Source organism: Pan troglodytes, chromosome 4 (assembly GCF_028858775.2).
Source record: "Pan troglodytes isolate AG18354 chromosome 4, NHGRI_mPanTro3-v2.0_pri, whole genome shotgun sequence".
NCBI classification, from domain to species: domain Eukaryota; kingdom Metazoa; phylum Chordata; class Mammalia; order Primates; family Hominidae; genus Pan; species Pan troglodytes.
The window spans coordinates 138415250-138426503 of record NC_072402.2 but is presented as its reverse complement, the minus strand read 5'-3'; the positions used below and the strand labels follow the sequence as shown (position 1 = coordinate 138426503).

The window sequence follows — 11254 nt, the reverse complement described above, 5'->3', positions numbered from 1 at the left end:
GACTCAGCGACCAGGACTGTCCAACACGCCCCCGAACTCCAGACAATTGAGGAGTTGTCCATCTGGGGACACACAGCAGTGAAAAGGACGTAGCCTTTCCTAATCCCTGAAGAGCTCTTCCGCAGGTGTGTCCCCGGTTTACTGTCTCCTTCTCAGCAGTCACCTGGTCCACAACTCTCGAAACGCCCCCACCTCCTTCGCTTCCAGACTCTGCGCTCCCAAAACAACCACGCAGGGTCACTTTGTGATCAAATCGACTTTTACAACTAGTGCTTGGGCCAGGGGAGTGGAGTCTTTACAAGGTGTAAATTGTATTTCAGACCTTATCTTAGAACTTCGCTGCTAAACTAGATAAACCTTCCAACCCCCGCCCAGGTGAAACTTCCTGTTACTCTTTCTAATTTTTTTAGAAACAGAATCTCCCTCTGTCACCCAGGCCGCAGTGCACTGGCTCCATCTAGGCTCAACCAATACGCCCCTCTTAGCCTCGCGAGTAGCTAGGACTACAGGCACAGGCCACTATGCCCAACTAATTTTTTTTTTTTTTTTTTTTTTTTTTTTGAGACGGAGTCGCTCTGTTGCCCAGGCTGGAGTGCAGTGGCACGATCTCGGCTCACTGCAACCTCCGCTTCCCGGGTTCCAGCGATTTCTGGCTAATTTTTGTATTTTTAATAGAGACAGGGTTTCACCATGCTGGCCAGGCTGGTCTCAAACTCCTGACCTCAAGTGACGCGCCCGCCTCGGCCTCCCAAAGTGCTAGGATTACAGGCGTTTTTTTTTTTTCTTTTCTTTTCTCTTTTTTTTTTTTTTTTTTTTTTTTTTTTTTTTTTTTTGAGACGGAGTCTTGCTCTGTCGCCAGGCTGGAGAGCAGCGGCAGGATCTCGGCTCACTGCAACCTCCGCCTCCCGGGTTCAAGCGATTTTCCTGCTTCAGCCTCCCGAGTAGCTGGGACTACAGGCGCACGCCACCACGCCCAGCTAATTTTTGTATGTTTAGTAGAGATGGGGTTTCACCATGTTGGCCAGGATACTCTCGGTCTCTTGACCTCATGACCCACCTGCCTCAGTCTCCCAAAGTATTGGGATTACAGGCGTGAGCCACCGCACCTGGCCAAATTTTTTTTCCTTTTTCTTTTTCTTTTTTGAGACGGAGTCTCCACTCTGTCGCCCAGGCTGGATTGCAGTGGCACTACCTCCGCTCACTGCAGCCTCTGCCTCCCGGGTTCAGGCGATTCTCGTGTCTCAGCCTCCCAAGTAGCTGGGACTACAGGCATGCGCCACCACACCCAGCTAATTTTTATATTTTTTAGTAGAGAAGAGGTTTCACCAAGTTGGCCAGGCTGGTCGCGAACTCCTGACCTCAAGTGATCCGCTGCCCTCAGTCTCTCAAGGGGCGGGGATTACAGGTGTGAGCCACCGAGCCGGGCCTTTTTTCTTTCTTATTTTCTGTAGACAGGATCTTGCTATGCTGCTCGGTTGACCTGGAACTGCCCTCAAGAGATCCTTCCGCCTTGGCCACCCAAAGTGCTAGGATTACCCGTGTAAGCCTCCATGCCTGGCCTAAAAATTATTTCCATTTTTAATACTGCGGGAACATCTATTCCTTTTATGTATACTGTAAACAGCTATCCTTTCTTCCCTAAATTCCTACTTTTCTCCAATTAACCACTGTTTATATTTCAATGTGTATCCTTCCAGTCCTTTTCCTCAATCTGTATATTTAACTGTACACAAAACGTAATTTTTCTTGGCTTGCTGGGAATCCGGTTGTTGGATATTGTTTACCTAACAGCATGTCTTGGAGATCCTTCTGATCACTGCGTATAAATCTAATTCACTTGTATTGTAACAGCTGCATTATATTCAAGTATAAATGTACTAGTTTTAAGTTTCACTAAGATAAAGCTGCAGTAATACACATCTTGGTACATATATGTACACATACACAAGTATGTTGTTAGAATATATGCTGGATTAAAGAATCTGCACACATATTTGGAGAAAGTTATGGGGGAAATGCAAGAGGCCTTGAGGGTGCCTGAAGCCACAGGATCATCTTTAATAATAAGGATCATCTTTTGTTCCCCAGGTACTCTGAAGGGCAATTCCACCAGAATGTACATTCCATGACATCTGGGACTTTGATGCATTGCCCCAGACGATAATACCAGTACCTACAGCATGTTCACCTAAGCACTGGTCAAGTGGATATTACTCAACCAGAATGCAAACATTTCTATTGGTTTTAGTAAGACCTGAAAGAGGCTGGGCGCGGTGGCTCACGCCTGTAATCCCAGCAGTTTGGGAGGCTGAGGCGGGCGGATCATGAGGTCAGGAGATCAAGACCATCCTGGCTAACATGTGAAACCCCCTCTCTACTAAAAATACAAAAAAAAAAAAAATAGCCGGGCGTGGTGGCGGGCGCCTGTAATCCCAGCTACTCGGGAGGCTGAGGCAGCAGAATGGCATGAACCAGGAAGGTGGAGCTTGCAGTGAGCCGAGATAGCGCCACTGCACTTCAGCCTGGGCAACAGAGCGACTGTCTCAAAAAAGACCTGAAAGCAGCTTCTCTTTGAGATTTCTGAGTTATCTGGGATTGCTGTGGGCTCTTGAATTTCCATTCCATTTACTTTTCCAAGATGCCACCCTGAGCACCTCCAGACACTCCATGACTTAGGTCCCTTTGAGACTCAAACCACTTAACTGGTCCCAAGAGTTTAAAGATTCTTAAATTCAGAATTGCTTTTTAGATGCAACCAGAGGTAAGATCCCACTGTACCAAAAAGGGAAAGACATTGTTTGAAGCTAAATTGAACTAGATGGTTTCCTGAAGAATGAGGCCAGGGGTGGTGGCTCATGCCTGTAATCCTAGCACTTGGGGAGGCCGAGACGGGCTATCACTTGAGGTCAGGAGTTCAAGACCAGCTGGCCAACACGGTGAAACGCCATCTCTTCTAAAAATACAAAAAAATTAGCTGGGGATAGTGGCGGCCACCTGCAATCCCAGCTATTCAGGACGCTGAGGCAGGAGAATCACTTGAACCCGGGAGGTGGAGGTTGCAGTGAGCTGAGATCGTGCCACCGTACTCTAACCTGAGTGACAGTGACACTCTCAAAAAAAAAAAAAAAAAAACTGAACCATGGAACTCACAAACCTCCAGCCTGCCTTGAAAGGGGTAACAAAATACCTAGTCAACAAGAAGACGGTCACCCAAGGGACCTGAAGTGCACATAATCCTGCCAAGGAAAGCACGCACCAATCTGCCCCCAGTTGCCCAGTACTTACTGTATCTAAAACTGAGCCAGACCTTCAGCCCATAGGTGAAGATACATTCAGTGTTCCCAGTGGCAAGATTCAGCATCAGAAATTAATTAGACAAAGGGCATGTCTTACAGTAAGGGAATTTTGTACAAAAGTCCAAAGGGAGGTGTATGGTGCTTTGTGGTTCAGATAATACAGAAAGTTGAGGAGCTTGATGGGGCAGAGAATGAAAACCAGCTACATGGTGGCAGCCTTGTTAACCCAAACAGATTCATTTACAGGTCCATTTTTTCAGGGTATAGAACCAGCAAGTTACAGGTTTCATCTGCTTGAAGTTAATGTGACTGTAGTTCTTCGTGTATGTATGGCTATTTTTTTCTTCTGCATCCCCTTGACTTGGCATAGTACTTGATCCAGTGGATATCAAAGTTTTGTGAGTTTCTGTTTTGAGTTTGCCAGTCTGTGCCATCTAATTCTCAAATCAGACCAAGGTAGGGAAGACAGCTAGCTTCTTCTTAGTGGTTTTCAATGTGGGTAGGGAGGGATTTTGCCTTTCTCAGGGGCATAGACATTTTTAGTTGTCACAATTGTGGAAGAGGGTGCTACTGGCATCTAGCAGGTAGAGGCCAGGGATGAAGTTAATCCTAAATCAAAATCAAAATAATAAACATCCTACAATGCCAGCATTGGTTTCTACAACAAATGATAATCTGGCCCAAAATCTCAACAGTGCCAAAATTAAGTAATCCTGTGTCTAGCAGACAGTAAGAAAAACACTAAGGGCCGGGTGCAGTGGCTCACGCCTGTAATCCCAGCACTTTGGGAGGCCGAGGCAGGTGGATCACCTGAGGTCAGGAGTTTGAGACCAGCCTAGCCAACATGGTGAAACCCCATCTCTACTAAAAATACAATATTAGCCACTTGAAGCCAGGAGGCGGAGGTTGCAGTGAGCCAAGATTATGCCACTGCACTCCAGACTGGGCGATAGAGCAAGACTGTCTCAAAAAAAAGAAAAAAGAAAAACATTATGTTCAATCCTGAGCTCTGCTGTTCCAAAAACAAAAGATCAAAGGAGTCTGAAATGATAGGAATCGTTTTGGTTCAGACTTCTCTGGACATAGATCCCTTATCAGAAGAAAACATAACTCATGCTAAAAAAAACCTAGGCAAAAATAAGATTTAAAATGGAAGAATAAAATACTCTATATGGAAATCCTCAGCATGAGAAGGAAAAACAAATATTCACAGGCAAGATTATGGAATGTTCTCACCAAATGTAAAGCAGGCCCAGTCAATGCCATTTATTATACATGTCAAACAGCTTCTAAGACCAAAGGGCTCCCATAATAAGGTTTTGGGGATTTTTTGTTTTGTTTTTCATTTTCTTTTTTGCATCAGACAGGTTCTTCCAAAAGCCTGCTCACAAGGAAGACAAAAACATAAATCTTCAGGAAAATGAAACAAGAGAAGCTGAAACAATCTACACCTGAATGTTAAAAAACTCATCAGACACAAACCACACCAAACACTCATCCCATTTAATTTCCTGTTACATGCTCTGAGGAAGCCAAGAACATCAGGCCCCAGGGCAGCAATGCTCTAGGATTCCAGCTCGGACCCCCTCTATATGACAGATTCATGCACACACATCCACACACCATAGAACCAGGCAGAAATACACATGCATGCACAGGTGGCTAGAGAACCATAGGGCGGGATGGGAAAAAGGGCTGATCAAGGATATGCAATCAACTGGAAACTGGGACCTAGAGAATGCTTCTGTTGCAGGATGAACATGAGTTAAAATTAAAACAAAGGCAGAACACAGGATTAAGGTGGGATGTTCAGACAAGAGGTGGGATAGATGAAGAGATAAAGATGCAGGGGGAGTTTTGGGAAAGCAGCCTCAGAAGGGGAGGTTTTTCTTTATTGGGAACTCAGGTGGGCAGGGGTCCTGTGACTCCAGTGATATACTGAGGCAGAAGCAATATGCCACAGCATTACCTCTGCAATCTGTGCCCTCTCCCAAAGTAGAGGGAAACCATGAGCCCCCACCCTCTATCCTTCCCCATTGACACTCTTAAGAACTTTCCCATTACCCAAAAAGAAATGACCCCCGACTACACACACACACACACGCAAAGTTAGGTCCAGCATAGGCCAAAGTCAGGCCAAGCATAGAAAGCCTCAGTAACTCTTCTTGGTGGAACCAAAGCCAGAGAAGCCCATCACAGCTGCCATCTCATCGTCCTCCTCAAATGTCAAGTCCTCCTCAGCCCTCCTTTTCTTCTCCTTCTGTTTCTCTTTCTTGTATGCTTTGGCCTTTTCCTCCTGGAGGGAAAAATCACTCAGAATCAGTTTAGACTCCTCAGCCAAATGTTGTTTGTAACAACAACTAACATTCTGGGGCATGCAGTACATGCCAGAAATTGCTCTGAGTACTTCATGTATATTAAGATCTCTAATATGGGGATACTGAGGCACAAAGAGGTTATATAACTTGCCCAAGATTCACAGCCAGTAAGTGGAAGAAACAGAATTTTGACCCAGTCAGCCTGATTTCATGGGTCTCTTTAGGACTAGGTACATTTAGTTAATTCCTCTTGCAGTTAAAAAAAAAAAAAAATTATGGGGGAGGCTATGCATGTTGTGGGGGACAGTGGGTATATGGGAAATCTTTATAACTCCCTCTCAATTTTGTTGCAAACCTAAACTCCTCTAAAAAAAGTTTAGTCTTTTAAAAAAATTAAATCAAAGAATACAGATGAGACAGTCCTCAACTTATGATGCTGACAAGATTTTTCAATTTTACAATGGTGAAAAACTGACATGCATTTGAAACTGTACTTCAAGTATCCATACAACCATTGTTTTTCACATTCAGTACAGTATTCAATAAATTAATGAGATGAATACTTTATTATAGAATAGGCTTTGTGTTAGATAATTTGGGTCAATTGTAGGCTAATGTGTTCTGAGCACATTAAGGTAGGCTAGGCTAAACTACAGTAGGTTAGGTGTATTATGCATTTTTGACTTATGATATTTTTAACTTGATGATAGGTTTATCAGTAGGTAACCCCATCAGAAGTTGAGAAATATCTGTATGACCAAAAAAAAAAAATTACAAAAAAAAAAGGCCCAGAGAGTCTAGGAGAAAAAAGTAGTTTCAGAGCCATTTCCTTCAGATCATGAGAATCCTAAACAAAGGCAACAAATGTTTCCGCTAATATACAGAACTCAGGAGATACAACTCTGGGGGTGGGAGTAGGAGTGGGATGAGGACAGGGTCTCCCATGATTCATAACATAAAACTCAAATCTGGAGGAGAGGGGAAGGATAGGAGACCCTTACCTCTTCTCTGAGCTCCTTCATCCTTTCCTCAAAATCATAATCCTTCTGCTTCTCTTCCATCTTCTTCTTGTTGACCTCAAAACGTTTCTTCACCTGATCCAGGGTGGAACGTTCCACACGCATAGACATGCCCAGGTTTCTCTGATCTGGATAGGGTCAACAGTGAAGAAGGCAAGTTCATTACAACATCCTCAGCCCCTCAAAAATTATTTTCCTGACTTCTCTGACATCTCATAAAACACACAGCAAAAATAATTATGGCTAAAAGAAACTCCCTTGGCCAGCTGGGTCCAGGAGCAGCACATGGTTTGGGTGCTGTTGAAAGCCTCATGGCCTCCAGAATAAGGCCTCTTACCTCACGGCCTCCAGAAATATTACATAATGAAGTAAAAGACGGCCTGTGCTGAAACAACTGGAGAGTTCTAATAGGGGCATCAAAAAAGAGCCCAGTAGAAACTACCCTTCTTACTCCAGCCATCTTTTGAAGAGTAAAAAGAAGAAAAAAAAAGCTACCCTTCCATTCCACCCCACCTCCAAAACCCAATTCCAGCCCTAGTCACAAGCTACCTCCAAGCCTTACGTTTCTTTCCATTAATGTGATCCAGAAAGTTGATGGAGTCCTTCACCACACAGTCACAGACATTGCAGTAATATCTAACAGGAAGAAACAGCACCTGAGTCAAATATGGTTTTAAGGATCTTATCATTTTCAACCAAGAAACTCAAATTTTTAGGTAAACTTCTTTTTAGAAGTGTTAAGCCTTCATTTCTATAAAGCCTTAGCTTTCGAGAGAGTATAGCAGTCATCTTCCAAGACAGCCCCAGGATGAGCCCCACCCTCTTGGTATTCCTACTCTGTGTAGTCTCTTCCCAATTTGTACCAGAGTTGGTCTGTTTGGCCAATAGAATATGTCAAAAGTAGTATCTTCCAAAATTAGGTTATTTTAAAAACCATGCCTTCTGTCTTTGTTTGGGTTACTTGCTCTGGGGAAGCCAGTTGCTTTATTGTGAGCAGTCTTATAGAAAGGTCTATGGGGTGGCCGGGCATGGTGGCTCACGCCTGTAATCCCAGCACTTTGGGAGGCCGAGGTGGGCGGATCACCTGAGGTCGGGAGTTCGAGACTAGCCTGACCAACACGGAGAAACCCCGTCTCTACTAAAAATACAAAAAAATCAGGTGGTGCATGCCTGTAATCCCAGCTACTTGGGAGGCTGAGGCAGGAGAATCGCTTGAACCCAGGAGGCGAGGCTGTGGTGAGCCGAGATCATACCATTGCACTCCATCCTGGGCAAGAAGAGTGAAACTCTGTCTCAGAAAAAAAAAAAAAAAAGAAAGAAAAAAGAAAAAAGAAAGGTCTATGGGGCAAAGAACTTAGGCTTCCAAACCACAGGCATGTGAGAGAGCTTGGAAGCAGATCTTCCAGCCCCACTTAAGATTCATATGAATGCAGACCTACCTTGCCAACTCCTTGATTACAGCTTCATGAAGACCCTGAGCCAGAACCACCTAGGTAAGCCACTCCCAGATTCCTTACCCAAAGAAACTGTGAGTGGTGTAGTTTATGCTGCTAAGCTTTAGGTTAATTTGTTAATTTACATAACAATAGATAACTAATACAGACAGGAATGGACAACAGTGGGTTTACTAAGCAGCTCAGAGAAGTGTCACTCATTGCTATCTGTGTTGCTCTCCTGCCAGAAAACCTAACTGGACAGAGAAGCAGTGGGGGGCAAAAGGGTGACAAGCTCTTGTGGGACCCTTCTTCCTATAGGTTATAGTCTTGGAAGAAGGTGTACAATCAGGCATCCATAACAACTACAGCCTTTGCAGCTAGTCTGGAACCTCAAACCCCTCTTCTTAACCATTAACAACTCCTGGGCTCTATTCTAGCTCCACCTAATTTCTCTCCTAGAAATCTCCTCAGTAGTCCTTTCCTTCATTTCTTCCTCTCACAGATCAAATAATCCCTTTTAAAATATTAATAGTAAATCAGAATTGATAACAAGTACAATGGCAATAAAAAATTTAAAAACTATATTGAGTAGTAGCTGTAGTGCTCATAGTATGATTTTTGTTTGTTTTGGTTTTTTTAATTGAGACAGAGTCTCACTGTGTTACCCAGGCTGGTCTTGAATTCCTGGGCTCAAGCAATCCTCCTGCCTTGGCCTCCCAAAGTGCTGGGAATACAGGCGTGAGCCACCGTGCCCAGCCAATGCTAATAACATGAAGAAACCCACTGAGTGACCACTCCTAGAGACACTATCATGTCAACTTGAGACCTTGGGAGACACAGAAAAACAAATATAAAGATAGAATTACAGGCAAGAAGGACGTAATCCTGGGGCCAAGGACCTTCCTCAACACTTCCTAAAACCAAAATAGGTGGCTTATTAGATGCATTCTTGCCTGCAGAGGAAAAATGATAAGCAACTCACCCTCCCATCTCAGATTGAGGGGTTGTCTTGGTAATGACAATTGTCTTCCCAAGCTTGGATTCCAAGTCCACCTTGTAGTCCCTATGCCGTAAAAGCTCTCGCTTGACAGGCTGCACTGGTTTTCCTGAAACATAATGGGGAAGGAAGTCCCTTCAATATTATAGTTCCTCAACCAGAAAGGAAAAAAAATGCATGAAATCCAAAATTCAGGTCTACTCATTTCAAAATCATTCCTGAAAGGACACAACAGACACTTAAAGTAGCAGCTGGGGAGAATCTCAACACAGGAAAAAATCATAAGCAATCCTCAACTCTACAGCTTTTCTCCACTTTAAAGCCAGCAAATCTAAAAACAGTATGTTTTATATTCATTGATTAACTGAATTGTGGGGGAGAATTTCTGAAGAATTACTAGAAGCAACTTTTTCAAAACAGGAGCAAGGACATTCAAGAATGCTTTCAGGCAGATACCCTAGGCATAACGGAAAGGAACCTTCTGAGAGCCGGGCAAATTTATAAAAGGGGACCAACATCTAGGAAATGCCTGTTACATGTCAAGCACTATTTATTTTACATGTTACATAAAAAATGAAAGAGTTAGTGAGTGCAAGGTGGCCTGGAGGTAAAGGGAAAGAAGAATGTACACGTTTGAAACAGATGACAAAATAAAACATTTCTTTATGCAATCTCTTAAACAGGAGAGAAGCACCAACTCCCTGATGTACAAGGCACAGAGAAACAGCACTGCTAAGCTCTAGCTGAAACAATCACAGATCCTGCAAAGTTCCCCGGCTTTTCTCAGACTATATGGGAGGATCTTGATTGGGCCAGGAATGTTCTCTCCCTTAAGAAATTTCAAGGGAAAGAGGGGGGTCACTGATAGCGGTAATGCACAGCAGCAAAATACTCTACTTAACTTCTCTGTCACTACTAAGGATGCCGTTATCTTCTCTGTACTTCAGGAAAGCATTAAACGAGCCAAGCAAAGGGTGGGCAAGGAAGCAGAGTGAAATAGAGCTGAAGAGCATCTCAAAACTACTTACTTCATCCCACCTCCTCGCTCTCATTTTGTAAATGCAGAAACCTAGGCCCAGGGAAGCAGCACTCTGCCAGAGCTCACACCGCGTGGGAAGGCAGCGCACTTCAACTCCCACCCGCTCTCCATCATCGCATCGCCTCTGTGATACCCTTAGCCCTTGATGTAGTTAGCACCCACCATCTTTCTTTTCTCTCTCTTCCGTGAGCCTCTTCTCGGCGAGTTTCTCATATTCATCTTTGTCCCACTTTCGGCGAAAGTCCAAGTTTTTTGTCTGTGGGGGGGAAAAAGCGTCAAGATCCGTCGCCGTGTCTGGACCCCTAGAGAAGCAGGGAACCGCGCCCTCGCGGTCCAGGTGTCTACAGGACGTTTTGAAAGCGAAGCCTCTTTGGACTGTACGAGAAGGCTGAGGTTGCCTCAAGACCCCAACCCGAGAAACCTCCGCGATTCTACTGACCCTCTGCCAAGGCCTATTACTGGGGAGTTCTTGAACCTGAACCCTGGGATCTCGAGGAGATATCGGGAACCCAGTCGGGTGCAGGAGTTTGTCTCTATTCAGGTCTGAAAAACCATTCCCCACCCCGCAAAACCTCCTCCTCAGACACAACACCTACCCCGCTGCCCGACGCCATCTTCACAGTGAAGTGAATGGCGAGCTGAAAAACGCCGTAAAAAGCGGCTTGGAGCCGTAAGGCAAGCTAGCCCTCCAATAAGCTTGGAGTCTTGTGTTCTAAACGAGCTAAGGACTGGAGGGTTTCTAAAACAGGCTTGTTGGCCCCGCCTCTGCTCCAAGGAGACAGCGCAGGCGCAAGAGGAGTATGAAGCAACACGGAAGTAAGGGCGCCTGCAATTGTTTTTTGCCTTGGATTTCAAAACAAGCATTAAAGGGTCAAGATTTAGTTCAACTATTTTACAAACAAGGAAACTGAGGTTCGCAAAACAGTGGTCTCTGATCTAGTCTAGCAACTTTGCGTCCACTGCCAAGAATTTCTAAACCCTTTTTAAGGCCGAAGCGCCATTAGGGGGTCTAGATGCCTCTCATTCACCTGCATGCACTAGGGATATGACCCTAAACTACACTGAAACGTTTGCAACAGAGGCACCCTTCCCGACGCACATATAAAAAGCATGTTTTGCACTTGGGCTCTTTTCCTTGAAGCAATGCTA

At 44.5% G+C, this 11254-nt stretch overlaps 1 protein-coding gene and 1 long non-coding RNA gene across 2 annotated transcripts; one reads left to right on the top strand and one right to left on the bottom strand.

The window, feature by feature from the left end:
• The first annotated feature begins 5 nt into the window (after nucleotides 1–5).
• On the top strand, nucleotides 6–2192 carry LOC134810110 (uncharacterized). Its single transcript, XR_010157337.1, has 2 exons — nucleotides 6–125; nucleotides 2089–2192. It is a non-coding gene; the product is annotated as an uncharacterized LOC134810110 (long non-coding RNA).
• A 2346-nt stretch (nucleotides 2193–4538) lies between these two features.
• On the bottom strand, nucleotides 4539–10814 carry ZMAT2 (zinc finger matrin-type 2). Its single transcript, XM_001140609.6, has 6 exons — nucleotides 10702–10814; nucleotides 10268–10361; nucleotides 9052–9175; nucleotides 7196–7269; nucleotides 6616–6761; nucleotides 4539–5592 (listed from the first exon to the last, which is right to left on the bottom strand). Exons 1-6 carry the CDS (start codon nucleotides 10717–10719, stop codon nucleotides 5449–5451), a joined length of 600 nt encoding a protein of 199 aa, XP_001140609.1. The 5' UTR covers nucleotides 10720–10814; the 3' UTR covers nucleotides 4539–5448.
• Nucleotides 10815–11254: the final 440 nt, after the last annotated feature.